The sequence below is a fragment of the Gadus chalcogrammus genome, chromosome 20 (assembly GCF_026213295.1).
Source record: "Gadus chalcogrammus isolate NIFS_2021 chromosome 20, NIFS_Gcha_1.0, whole genome shotgun sequence".
NCBI classification, from domain to species: domain Eukaryota; kingdom Metazoa; phylum Chordata; class Actinopteri; order Gadiformes; family Gadidae; genus Gadus; species Gadus chalcogrammus.
In genome coordinates, this window is record NC_079431.1 from 23,842,440 (window position 1) to 23,857,049 (window position 14,610).

At 48.3% G+C, this 14,610-nt stretch overlaps 1 protein-coding gene across 3 annotated transcripts in view; it reads right to left on the reverse strand.

Annotated features, from left to right (window-relative positions):
* smarcal1 (SWI/SNF related, matrix associated, actin dependent regulator of chromatin, subfamily a-like 1) overlaps nucleotides 1–14,610 on the reverse strand; it is a 33,604-nt gene that overhangs the window by 1,184 nt on the left and 17,810 nt on the right. For all 3 annotated transcript variants that reach the window (XM_056579527.1, XM_056579526.1, XM_056579525.1), the window contains 3 exons: nucleotides 10,105–10,287; nucleotides 9,408–9,508; nucleotides 9,234–9,330 (listed from right to left, as the gene is read on the reverse strand). In XM_056579527.1, the coding sequence (XP_056435502.1) occupies nucleotides 9,234–9,330; nucleotides 9,408–9,508; nucleotides 10,105–10,287 (381 nt within the window). The remainder of the gene's footprint in view (nucleotides 1–9,233; nucleotides 9,331–9,407; nucleotides 9,509–10,104; nucleotides 10,288–14,610) is intronic.

Sequence of the window (14,610 nt, forward strand, 5' to 3'; positions counted from 1 at the left end):
TAAGGCTGTGTGGATGATATTAAAGCCGCAGAAGGAATAAAGTGACTTTGTTAACAAGGCCGCTACCAGCCATAGCAACCGGGGAAAGACGCCTGTCGTTCGCGGGAAGACGTCTGTGTCGTTCGCGGACGAGTCGTTCGTTTTGAACAAATCTTTTGGACGAGTCGTTCGTTTCGAACTAATCTTCTGGACGAGTCCTTTAAATGAGTCCTTTTGCTAAAAGGTGATTTTAGTGATTCCGTTCACCTAGAGAAGACGAAATGGCGGATGACAAGCCAGATCTAGAGAGCTTAAAGCGTAGGCGCTCACATGCGCGAAGAAACTTTACAACAAGAATAAACCGCCTTGATGTTAGTGCTGGTCGTTTACGTGAAGTTGAGTTGTCAGAAGAGTTGGCGAGATTGAAGGATGATTATGACAAACTCCTCGATGTCGGTAATGAATATATCGACGCACAGAGCCAGATAGACCCTACAGGTGACGACAGTGAGTCGCGGGACGCCCTGGAGAAGAGAGATGCCAGTGAGCAAAGGTTCCTTGAAACTGAGGGCAAGATCATGGAAATGATGTGGTCCAAGTATGCAGCGCCGGACATAGATGCTCTCGTTGCACAGTTCAAGTCTGCCTTTGATCAGGCTGAGGCGCTCGGGAAAAGTATAGTAGTGCCATGGACGCAGCGAGGGGTCTACAATGGTAAATTGGATAGGAAAATCGATGAACTCAGAGAGGCTGTGTACGCTTGGAGAGACTATCGGCCGCATGGAAAGGACAAATGGATGCTCCTTTTATCATTGAGAGAGGACAAGGAGCAACTGATGGATGAGTGGACCTGCCAACGTGACAATGAGGTTATGAAGAGGAACGGTACAGAACAAAATTACGGTGGCGACGGTGACGGAGGTGAGGAGGAAGAGGATGAAGATGTGGCAGGTGATGGTGCGGTCGGTGGGCATGTCGCAACAGCTAGCGACAGCCTTACAGCTGCAGGTAACATCACTTTTACCCAGCAGACATTACAGCCCACTCTGCAGTCGCGACGGTCTGATGGTGGACTTGGTGTCAGTTCCGCCCTACCTCCAACCCTTGCCAGCACGCCACAACTGTTGAGTGTTTGTGCCTCTCCAGCAGTCGATATCAGCATGGGGCAAGATAGTAGCATGCCATATAGTGGCCCTGGTGCGTACGTCGTTGGGAATATCAGCTCTCAATGGGCCCGACCAAACATAAGGCTCACACCCATAAGTTTGCCTAAGTTCTCCGGGGACAGGAGGGACTATTGGCGCTAGAAGGCTGAATGGGAAAGTATCCAGGCGCAAGCGGAGCCTACGGGGTCAAGGGAATGCAAGAAACTTCACTTGCTAGACAGCATAGGTGAGACTGTGAAAAGTGATCTCAGACTATCGCGTTGCAGAGATGCAATCGATATCTTTAGGGAATTAGAGAACCGTTATGGTGATAAAGCACAAATGGCAGAGGAGATAGTTTTGGAGATACATTCACATCCTGCTGTAAAGAACCACCAGCCACGAGAGACGTTAGAATTGATCCTAGCAGTGGAGAGGGCAGCATTGGACCTCACAGACCTGGGGTGCGAAGACGCTATAGAGAATCAGCTGGTGATTCGGTCTTTAGAGGGCAAACTCCCTGATGTCATGAAAAGAGAGTGGCTCATGTGTGTGAGAAACCCTGTTAACAACGTCCTACCAAGAAACCGTTTCGACAGGCTCTTGATGTTCCTGGAAGACCAAAAGTCGTTGCTCGTGAGGTTGGAACAGTTGCTTCCCAGTAAGCCATGGCCTGCTAATGCTCCTGAGAGACCAAGCTACCGGGATAAATCAGGTGACAGGTGGAGAGAAAAGAAGTCGTTCACTAAGACTACAGCGAGTGAAGTCAAAAGAGACTCCAAGCAGATACCATGTGCCGTGTGTGGCGATGAAGAACATGGAGGTAAACTGTTTCGTTGTAAAGCTTTCAGGAAGGCCAGTCTGTCGGAGAAAGAAGCTCAGGTGAAGAAGGCAAAAGCGTGTACAAAGTGCCTGGATGTTCACGGGATCGATGGCGACTGCACTCCAAGGTTCCTCTGTCGTAAGGAGGAGTGTAAGATAGGCGACATTCCGGTAGACCACCACTATTTCCTCTGCCCTAAGGCACAAACAATGAAGGATGTTGCTAAGAAGGAAAACAAAGCAGAGGAAAAGAGGGGACCTCGTGGTCCGACAGAGGAGCAAGAGGCTGTGTTCGCCGAGTTGAGACTGACTCCCCGCCAGTTGGAGGCGGTCCGCAGGGCATGTACTAATAAGGCAACGTCGAGAGCGTGTTCTGGCAAGAATCCGATAGAACAGAGTGGCTTGAAAGAACATCCAGTCCTCATGATGCTCTTACCTGTCACGGCAAAGAGAGGAGACAGCCTTGGAGCCTTGTTGATCTCGCTTCTGACACTAATTACATTACGCACCAAGCTGCTGAAAGACTCGGACTGACCGGTGAACCAATCTCCCTTGTCGTGTATGGTGTTGGCACGATGAAGCTGAGAGTTCATACAAAAAGGTATCTCGTAACAATAAAGGTGTGGACCTCATGAGGAACTTTGAGGTTCCACGAGATGATCTGCTACGGGATGGAAGACATCGCCAAAATGGATCGAGTGGTGAGTTCGGAGCGGCTGGAGCAGTTTTTCCCTGAAGCTGAACCGGGAGAACTAGCCCGCCCGGGGAAGATCGATCTTTTGATCAGTGCTCGAGAAGGCCGATTAGCTCCACAAAGACTGCAACGGGTCGGCGACCTGGTGTTGTGGGACGGTCCTCTAAGCAAGACAGTGATTGGTGTGCATCCTAACCTCTTCGAAGAAGTGGAGGTGACCACATGGCAGTCGGAGACGCACTTTGCACACTCCATGAGGATGGTAGCTGTCAAAGTTGAAGAACACTTCGTTGGAAGGCCAGGAAGCCATTTGGAACGAGGGTGCAGTATGGAAGTTCGAATGACAGCAGCATGCAATAAAGAGGTCCTTGAGTGGCTAAAATGGGACAGCATCGGTGCTGCCTGTGACCCTACCTGTGGAGGGTGTCGCTGTGGAAAGTGTGGAAAGAAGCTTACATGAGGCAAGTGCACGAGATGGTAGACAGGGGAGCTGCTGTTAAGGACGTGATGGACAGCTGGGATGGTGCAGTGTGGTGGGTGAGCCACCTAACCGCACCAAACCCCCACTCAGTGACTACACCGGTACGCCTCGTCTGGAATAGTAGCCAGGAGTTCAGAGGGATGAGCATGAATGGCATTTTGCTCAAAGACCCAGACGCCCTAAACCCTATCAGAGGGGTGCTCCTCAGATTCCGGGAAGGAGAACATGCAGCCATCGGAGACATCACCAAGATGTATAATTCGGTATGGCTGGAGGAGCGAGAGGTCCATGTGCATCGGTTCCTATGGAGAGACTCACCGGAAGATGAGATTGAGGATTCTGCTGTCGTGAGGGTGAACATGGGAGATAAACCAGCGGGGTGCATTGCGCAGATTGCCATGCGAGAGACCGCGAAGTTACCCCAGTTTTCTGATATGAAGGAGGAAAAAAGAGTCATTGAGGAAGACTCCTGCGTTGATGACCTCCTTACGTCCCACAATGACCCTGACTGTCTAGACAAGATCCTAAAGGGAGTGGAGAAGATACTGAAAGCAGGAGGCTTCCACCTCAAGCCCTGGGTCCGGTCTGGTCAGAGTGGCAGGCGGGACGGGACAGGGTCCAAGCCAGTGACTCTGGTGTTGCCCAACCAGCTAAGGGAGGAAGATAACAAAGCCCTGGGGGTTGGTTACCTAGTGCAAGAGGACAAACTCTTTGTGATGGTCTCAATCAACTTCTCCAGAAGTAAGAAGAAGATGAGAACTGAGGTTGACCTCACTGAAGAAGAAGTGGAAGCAAAGACACCAAACCCACTGACTCGTCGTGTTCTACTGAGCCAGATCGCCGAACTGTATGACCCGATCGGTCTAGCAACACCTGTGAAACAGAAAGGAGTGATTCTTGTGAGAAGAGCCTTCCAGAAAGCTGGCAAGCTTACCAAAGATACCTGGGATGAACCTCTGTCTGACGAGCTCAGAGGAAAAGCAATTGAACTGTTTAAGGAGTACGCTCGTCTGAGTAGCATCAAGTTCCACAGAAGCCTCACGCCCTCCGACTGGAGGGGTAAACCCTGGGGTATCACGTTTTCTGACGGGAGCTGTGAGTCCTATGGTGCTGTACTGTACTTGCGATGGGAGACGTCACACCAGCCGGTCACCCGGCTGGTAGAGTCAAAAGCCAAGTTAACCCCCCTCGACCAGAAAGGTGACGCGGTCAATGCTGAGGTCTGTGGGGCTGTCTTTGCCTCACGTCTAAAGGGATACGTATCGAAGCATGGACGATAGGATGTGTGGAGAAGTGGTACCACTTCATTGACAGTCAGACGGTGCTGGGAGCCATCCAGAGAGAGAGCTACGGATTCCAGACGTTCTTCGCGAACCGAGTCGGAGAGATTCAGAAGGCCGGGCCTGTAACTGAACTGCTGGATGAGGACTCTGTGTGGCAGAAAGGTCCCATGTTCCTGTCTGGTCCAGTGGAGGATTGGCCCATGAAGTCTGCTTCAGAAGTGGCAGCTGATACTAGGGAGATGGTGAGCAAACTCCAGAGAAAGGCCTTTTCGGCAGTCCTCACCAGAGCTCAAGCCAAGAAGCTGTTGAACCCTGCAAGTCCTGTTGGTGAAGGTCCAATAGTCACAGATGGAGTGAGCGGCGCTCCAGCATCCTCAGAAAATGGGATGAAAATAACCTCAATTGAGACCAAGGAAACGGAGATGCTGTGGGGAGCCAGGCTCATAGACCAAGTGGATCCAAGAAGGTGCAGTTCTCTGACTAAGCTCTGTGGAGTAGTCGGTTATGTCCGCAGAGCTGTGAAGAAGTGGTTGGCCCGTGTAGGCAGGGCCCCTATGCCAGCAAAGTGGGAGGGGGTACTGACAGTAAAGGAACGCAAAGCTGCATTCCAAGACCTGTGCCTAGCCGCCCAGGAGGGAGTTAAGTTTCCTGTGACAACGCTAAACAGGCTCGTTGTCAGCAGGGAGGAAGTCTCAGGACTCCTGAAATGCCATGGTAGAGTCCAGGCCATTACCCAGGGAGAGACCGGTGTGCCCCTGGTCCCCTACAATGCGTGGATCAGCACCCTTCTCACACGAGAGGCCCATGAAGCTAACCACGAAGGTGTTGCTGGCACACTCCCCCGGGTGAGGTCTAAAGCATGGGTTGTGCTGGGACCAAGGATTGCCAGAAATGTCATTGACTCCTGTATGCACTGTCGGAAGGCCAAAGCGAGAATGTGCAAACAGGTGATGAGTGAGCTCCCCCTCGAACGAACTGAACCAGCTGCACCCTTCGAATTTACAACGTTGGACCTTTTTGGCCCCTATGTCATTAAAGATACTATAAGGCGAAGAACAAAGATGAAAGTCTGGGGTGTGGTGTTCAGCTGTATGGCTTCGAGAGCAGTACATGCTGACATTGTGGAAGATCTGTCGACGGAAGGATTCCTGAAAGCATACCAGCGCTTCACGGCTCTCAGGGGTCACCCAAGAAAGCTCTGGTCAGATCAAGGGACCAACTTTGTGGGCGCCAGGCCAGTATTACAGGAGTTGTATGAGTTCCTAAGTAGCATCGACAAAGATCAAGTCCAGAAGAAGGCGGCAGCTGTAGGAACTGACTGGATGTGGGTGCTTCACCCGGCGGACTCTCCCCACCGGAATGGGGCAGCTGAGGCAGCTGTCCGTGTACTCAAGAGAGGGTTAAGCAGTGTTGGCGAGGAAGGTAACCTGACAGCACTGGAGTTCCAGACCCTCCTGTACCTGGCTGCTAACCTGTCAAATGAGAGACCAATTGGTGCCAGAGCCCAGGTACAAGATGAGGCCGTCGAAGTCATCACTCCCAACTCTCTTCTCCTCGGTCGCGCAGGACCCAGTGGGGACTCCCGAGGCTTTGAGTATCCTACTTACCCCGTCGTGCGTCTGAGAGCAATCCAGATCGAGGTCGACAAGTTGTGGAAGAGGTGGAGCCAGCTGGCAGGTCCGGGCCTCTACATCTGTCAGAAGTGGCACGCACCTGCTAGAAACGTTGCAGCGGGAGACCTGGTGTGATTGGCTCACCAGAACGCACTGAGGGGTCAGTTCAGGCTGGGTCGGGTCGTGGAGGTGTGTCCCGACGTGAAGGGCGTAGTACGGGATGTGAGGGTGAGAACATGTCAAAGCTATCCAGTTTTCGGTGGACAGCCCAAGAAAAGCCAAGGTGTGCAGAACTATCCCTCCACCATCCTCCACAGGGACGTTAGGAGGTTGGTGGTTCTGCTTCCAGTGGAGGATCAAGACCCCCCCACTACCATCCTCCCGGAGGCTGGTTGTGTGTTTCGGTGAAGGATCAAGACCCCCCCACTACCATCCTCCCGGAGGCTGGTGGTGTGTTTCGGTGAAGGATCAAGACCCCTCCACTGCCATCCTCCCAGAGGCTGGTGGTGTGTTTCGGTGAAGGATCAAGACCCCCCCACTACCATCCTCCCGGAGGCTGGTGGTGTGTTTCGGTGAAGGATCAAGACCCCCCACTACCATCCTCCCGGAGGCTGGTGGTGTGTTTCGGTGAAGGAGGTCATAATGTCATCAAGGACAATGTGATGTTTATGGGCATTGAGACTACCTTGAACCTATGGTTACTCATGTTGTGACATTCGTTCATGGGGAGAACTTAGAAGTTTAACTGTTTTGGTTATGGTGGCCTACTTGAATTCTAGAATCAGTAGGCCAAGTGGGAGGTGTAGAACTTCCCAGTAAGTGTTACTGTTACTTTATTATACATTGGAAGTGATAGATGTTATAATTACGTTCTAGGGTATTTGAGGAAATAAGTACCAACATTTAACACCTTATTCCAAATGCAGGCATATTTTATGTTGTATTTTATATATGTTATAACAGTGGCGTTTCTACATTAGGGGCAGGTGGGGCAGTGCCCCACCAGACCCACGAGATGGCGCTGTTGAGCAGAAGGCTCAATCCATTCCTACTTCGTGGCAAACTATATATATATTTTTATATGCAAAGTAGCGTACATATTTGTGTAAATAAACTTGACTCACAAGCATTATTGCCTTGTTTTGGAGTAATTTGATTTGTGTGTTCTACTGCCTGTGTGCTTGCTTGAATGAACGTTATGTCTATATTTCCGTTTCCTGTTTCCGGAGGGGCAAAGACCCACGCTGCCCCACCGTTACCATAGAAACACCAATGAGCGCAAACCACACCGGCCAAAGTTAACATTGAGGCTAGGGGCATTTTCAAATTTGCCCCTAGACGTTAACTGCGTAATCTACGTATTCTACGTAATGTAGACTGGGATAATGCGAAACCCGCGAGAACTCTACCCCGAGACTAAGCAAAAAAATCATACTGTGAGAGTGAGATCAGGAGTTACAGGAGACTTACAGAAGAGTTCGCTATCGGTAGATTTTACACAATTTTGAAAGAGTTTTTTAATTAATGAATAACAATGAATAACATAGATTATTTGCTGAGGGTGCAATTCAGCACATTGCCGCAGGAAGAAAAATTAGAAATAAAACGTTTGGGACACACAGACCAGACGACTTCATTCTGAACCAGCCTGGTGAGAAAACGAACCGAAATTTCAAGATGGAGTGGTTTGAAAGAAAGACATGGCTAACTGCGAGCACAACAAAAAGAGCAACGCTGAAAAGGATAAAGACTTTCACTAGGAACACGATGGGACAGAAGAGACTGTACGCCCTCTCCATGCTTTCTATTGAAAACAACTTCATTAATGGACTGCTGGATTTTAACGACAAAGTAATCGAGAGGATTGCTCAAGCAAAGAACCGTCGAGCCAACTTCCTTTTTAAGTGATCGGCATTGGTGAGTCAAAACCTTTTTTTTTTTTTTTTTGAGCTGAAGGAGATCGTCTTTTTTGTTTAATAAATTATGGAAGTTATTGAAGCTATGTGGCTGTCTAATTGTTTTACTTTAATGCTATATTATAGTGCGTACCATATTGGCGCTCTGAGATTCTTTGGAACGAATAGTGTGTTTAAAATATAATGCAATATTATTATTATTATTATTATTATTATTATAGGCAACATCTTTGTGTCGCATTGAGCGCTAAAGCATGTGAAATGTATTTGAAATAGGATGTCTGCTCCCTGCTGGCACTCAAAATGCAGCCCATAGTATACCTGACTGGTCTATATACGTAGGCCTACTGTTATAATAATCAGCTACCTCTATTTTTGTGACGTAATATGACGTCATATAAATTTGCCCCACCAGAAATTTCAGGCTAAAATCGCCACTGTGTTATAATTATACCAGGTTACAGGTTTGTTTATTGTCCTTCCTGATCTCCATACTGTGTGTCTGTGTATGCGCGATTAGTCCCAGTGCGCAGGTGGCCACGCCTTTTGGTCCCATTTTATACAGTTGATGGTCAGGACTAGTACGCCTTGCCGGTGAGTGATTATAAACTAGCATGCTAGTAACTGAAATCAAGAATTAATGTCACGGGAATGTTTGTATAATTTCATTGGTTAATTCTGGGTTTTGTGTTTGTGTTTTCGTTGCAGGTTTACAACCTATTTATCTGTCTAACTAACAGTTATTTTCAACTTGAGGGGCTAGCGCACTTGGTAGTCAGGCTACCTAGCGCGTGGGTGCTTATTGTTTGTGTGAGTGCAACAAAAGTCCATAAAGTTACTCGAGTTGTATCCGCCGTACTTATCCTGAAACCCTTCCAGTGGGGAGTTTATTGAGCTATAGTAGGTAGCTTAGTGAAAACTGGACAAGTAAGGAGCAGGTGGGGGTAAGGCCCTTAAACTACTGAGGGATAAAGAACAGTAAGGAGCAGGTGGGGGTAAGACCCTTAAACTACTGAGGGATAATGAACAGTAAGGAGCAGGTGGGGGTTAAGAAACGATGCCTACAGGTAGAAGCTAAGGATATTGGGGATCAAACCCAGTATACCTTTGGGTTAGGAATTACACAAGATTATCACTGCAACACACAGACGGTCTGTGTATCTGGTGAAGGCAACACACACACATGGTGCCTGTATATGGTGAAGGCAACACACACATATGTCCCCTGTATACGGTAAAGGCAATGACCCAGACACACAGCCCCTGTGTCTGGGAAGGCAGTGTCCAAGCAGGGACTCACCTTGGAGTGGAAGCTGGCACTGAGGGCCTTGTCTGAGAGGTTGGACTCCGACAGACCGACCTTCTCCAGGACGTTCATCTTCTCCTGGATCATGGGCCTGGAGGGAGCACATAACATGCATCAGACACCGCCCTCCCCATGTATGGAGCCCTGCCTGCCTGGGGGGGGTCGTACCAGAGGTGGTCGTCTGCGGTGCCCTTGGCCACCAGGTAGTGGATGTCCACGTTGCTGGTCTGCCCGATACGGTGTACCCGGTCCTCCGCCTGGATCAGCACCTGGACCAGAGGAACCGCAGTAACAGTTTTACACCTGCAATACAGTTGATAAAATACAGTGTATCGACTACAGTAAACCATCCACTGTTTAAAGAAGATAAAGCTTACAATAAATACAATTTAAGATTTAATTTAAGATAAGATGAGTTTCATCTCATCACAGAAACAGCAGAATTCCTTTGCAATTGCTTTATGATTCTAGATCCATGTGGTTAAAGGAGTGGCTAGGGTTAAGGTATCTTAACCCAACCATAGCCTACTGTACCCCTGCAGAGCGCCGGCTCCTCCTACTGTACCCCTGCAGACTGTGGCTCCTCCTACTGTGCCCCTGCAGAGCACTGGCTCCTCCTACTTTACCCCTGCAGAGCACCGGCTCCTCCTACTGTACCCCTGCAGACTGTGGCTCCTCCTACTGTACCCCTGCAGAGCACTGGCTCCTCCTACTTTACCCCTGCAGCGCGCTGGCTCCTCCTACTGTACCCCTGCAGACTGTGGCTCCTCCTACTGTACCCCTGCAGAGCACTGGCTCCTCCTATTGTACCGCTGCAGACTGTGGCTCCTCCTACTGTACCCCTGCAGACTGTGGCTCCTCCTACCCCGGGGTTCCAGAAGAGCTCGGCGAACACCACCAGGTTGGCGGCGTGCAGGGTGATGCCCATGTTGGCTGCGGTGATGGAGAGCACAGCCACGCAGCTGCCCATCCCGTGCTGGAAGAGCTCACACCGCTGATGGCGCTCGGCCGATGAGGTGCTGCCGTCGATGCGGATGAACGGCACGCTCTGTGGAGAACCGGGGCTTTAGGTTCATTTACATTTAGGGCATTTAGCAGACGCTTTTATCCAATGCGACTCCCAATAAGTAGATCAATCAAACGAAAGAGAAACAACAATATATGGCTGTCAGTACAGTAAGGATTTTCATAGAAAAAAGTGCCAAGCACTAACAACTGTTAGTTGAACCTATTCCCCGTATACAACAAAGTAGCTAGGAGAAGATGCTACACAACTAAATACTGTAACTAAGTAAGATTAGATTAGATTTATTTATTGTCCTTGTTCAACAGAGTTAACAACGAAATTATGTTTAGAGCATCACTACCACCACTGGCAGTCAAGTACCTGACAGCATACATTACCCACTATAAAGATAGATCTCCCATATGCTATGGTATATAAATACATTGATAATAAATAATAATAACAATAACCAAAAAGTGCAAAAGTGCTAGTGCAGTTGAAATGTCAACAGTCCAGTTATAGCTACAATGTGAGAGAGGAAAGAGAATGAGAATGCAGCAATGTAAGTCCAGTCCATAGTTATTGTGATGTGTGAGTGTATCGGATGAGTGGTAAGGATGGGGGAGGGGGGGGGGGGGTTCAGTCCTGTAATAGATGGAAAATAGTGTACAGTGCAGCAATGCAGCCCAGTTCACCGTTATTGAGTGGGAGTTATAGTGGGAGTTATGTGTCCGAGGGGTTGGGGGTGAGTAAGACATACAATAAGTGCGTACTTTAAGTGCCAGGATGTACAAAATACAATAAGTAGGAGGGGTGGGACGGGGTGGCTATTGCAGGACCAGGTGAACACTGAACAGACAGATTAAGACGGCGGAACACTTCCCCTCAGGAAGCATTTTATATTGTTAGAAAAACGTGTGGCCCCGTCCACACGAAGGCGAAACGGGCGAAACCGTAACAGTTTCGATCTGTCCGGTTTCGGAGTATCTCCGTAAAGACGGAGTCAAGCGAAACCGGGTACATCTGTAGAAACCCTGTAGTGTACATTCCAGTCCCATAAGAGGCGCTGCTTCTGCTACAGAAATCCAGAAGAAAAATAAATAAGAAGAAGAGGCGAACATGCGCATAAAGGGTGAGACTCCGCGGGCTTAACAGTCATTGGCTAGACGGTCGAGGGGTGGGGCGATGACGTCATCAGAATCAGAATCAGAAAAGGTTTATTGCCAAATACATTTACACATATTAGGAATTTGTCTTGGTATTCGTATTTGTTAAGCATGATCTTAACATACAATAAACAGTAAACAATAAACAATAAAGCAAGTATTGAATAATAAGTACTGAAAAATAAGTACTGAAAAAGGTAAGAGTAAATAAAAAATAAAAATAAATAAATAGAGATACTCTATATACATATACATATGCACCGTAATAAGATAAGAAGATAAGATAAGAAAAGAATATATGTACAATTGTGCGTGATGGTGAAAGTAGTGCAAAACTTGTTGTCATCATAGGCAGATGACTCTGGGTGTTGATGGGGGAAGGGGGGGGTAGTGTGCGTGTCAGTGTTAGTGGGGGTCCGGGGCCGTTGTTGAGGAGGCCAGTTGCAGACGGGAAGAAACTGTTTTTATGGCGGGAGGTTTTGGTCTTGACAGACCTCAACCTCTTACCGGAGGGGAGTATTTCAAAGAGTATATGTCCGGGGTGGGAGGGGTCCAACATGATCTTCCTTGCACGCCTCAGTGTCCTGGAGGCATGCAGGTCCTGGAGGGACGGCCGGTTGCAGCCGATCACCTTTTCAGCATATCGGATGATACGCTGCAGTCTGCTCCTGTCTTTGACGGTAGCAGCAGCGTACCAGATGGTGATTGAGGAGGTGAGGATGGACTCTATGATGGAGGTGTAGAAGTGCACCATCATGGCCTTTGGCAGGTTGAACTTTTTCAGCTGCCGCAGGAAGTACATCCTCTGCTGTGCCTTTTTGGTGATGCAGCTGACGTTCTGCCACCACTTGAGGTCCTGGCTGATGACTGTGCCCAGGAAGCGGAAGGACTCCACGGTGATGACTGGGGAGTCACACAAGGTGATGGGGGAGGGTGGGGCTGCGTTCCTCAGCTGGGGCTGCGGTCCACAACCATCTCCACTGTCTTTAGTAGGGATCGACCGATTATCGTCTGGGCCGATTATCGGTGCCGATATTCGGCATTTTGACGCATATCGGCATCAGCCTTTTTTTTTGATCCGACGGCCGATAACATATCAACTTAAAACGGGGTTATTTTGGCCCTGATGCAGCCGCGCCTCTCTGTCTGCCGTCAATACGCTGTTTCCAGCATTGTCCAACCCACCGCACCATCTGATTGGTTACATGCTCTGGTTACACGCAGAGACTCGACGGACAAAAAAAAGCTCAAACAAAGTGTTTTGCCTATTATTTTTTACTTAAAAAGTGAAAACTGCAATGGTATAAACACCAAAACTGAAATAGTAAAAATAATATAAATAACTATGTACAAAAAAACAAAAATAAGTACAATTACAATAACAATGTGAAAATAAACAAAAATAACTATTTACATGATTCCCTCCCTCCCCCTCTTTTCTTCCCCGGGCGTTTAGGCATCTTTCCTAAAATCTATGTTCATAAAACCCAACTCACAAAAGTAAATAAAAATAAAACCACACACGAGTGCGCAAATCAACCACTTGCTTCACACTCGCACTCTGGGGAAGAGCCTGCTAACTTACGCACACCCCATGCACATTTGTTTTCTCAACAATACGTGAGACGGTGTTTGACATGCTGGATATCGTCAGAAAGGTATTTTCATTGGCTATTAGGATATCTAAGGCATATCCTGGCAAACACAGTGGGTTCCATGAATCAGACGACAATAGCGGAATTAAAACCCTAAATCGCAGTTTTCTACGAAAAAAACATTGCAGCGTTTCGGTTTTCTATTTTTCGGGCTGCTTTGTATAAGATGGCTTGTGCATATACACAATGTAATTAGACTAAAATAATATTGATATTCGATTTCTGTGGACTCTTATGAACATTTGAAGATCAACATGAAGTATCAACTCATTTCTAAGGATATCCACAACAACGATAAAGTTAGAATGGACCAAGGGAGGAGGAGGGTGAGGGGGGCTATTTTGACCTAAGACACTAGGATATTTTGATCTATATTCCCTAAACATATTTATTCCACCGAATGGTTGACATTGGATGACATTCCTGAGATGCTAAGCTTTCAAACGGTGTATGACATAACTATATCACTCCACTGAATGATGCCGAAAATTTACCCAGCATGTTGGGGGGGAAGGGGTGGTGTAACTAAAACTTGCCCCCTGGTGGGATTTGACGATTAAGTGGTTAAAGGCATTTCAATGAAGTTAAGTGTTGGAGTTTGTATTATTCAAAATTTTGACGCCAATATTTTCCCCACTTCTGTAAATTAATATCCGCTCCAAATATCGGTTATCGGCCCCTTGACTATTAATAATCGGTATCGGCCCTGAAAAAAACATATCGGTCTATCTCTAGTCTTTAGAGCATTGAGCTCTAGGTTGTTTTGGCCACACCAAGTCACCAGGTGGTCAATCTCCCACCTGTAGGCAGACTCATCTCCACCAGAGATGAGCCCGATGAGTGTGGTGTCATCTGCAAACTTCAGGAGCTTGACGGACTGGTGACTGGAGGTGCAGCTGTTGGTGTACAGGGAGAAGAGCAGGGGAGAAAGAAGGCAGCCCTGAGGGGATCCGGTGCTGATGGTCAGGCTGTTGGAGAACGTGCTTCCCCAGCTTCACATGCTGCTTCCTGTCAGACAGGAAGTCAGTGATCCACCGGCAGGGGGAGGCGGCACGTGCAGCTGGGAGAGCTTGCCTGTAGCAAAGTGGGGATGATGTGTTGAAAGCAGAGCTGTAATCCACTAAACAGGATCCTGGCGTAGGTTCCTGCTGAGTCCAGGTGACTGGAGATGAAGTGGAGGGCCATGTTTACAGCATCGTCCACAGACCTGTTGGCTCTGTAGGCGAACTGCATGGGGTCCAGGAGAGGGTCCGTGATGGATTTAAGGTGCGACAGGACAAGGCGCTCAAAGGATTTCAGGACCACAGAGGTCAAGGCGACTGGTCTGTAGTCCGAGTTCTTTGGGCCTTGTTTTTTTGGGGATGGGGATGATGGTGGAGGATTTAAAACAGGCTGGTACATGGCATGTCTCCAGCGAGGTGTTAAAAATGTCTGTAAATACTGGAGACAGCTGAACTGCACAGTGCTTGAGGGTGGAGGGGGAGACAGAGTCCGGTCCAGCTGCCTTGCAGGGTTTCTGCCTCTTGAAGAGTCTGTTGACGTCC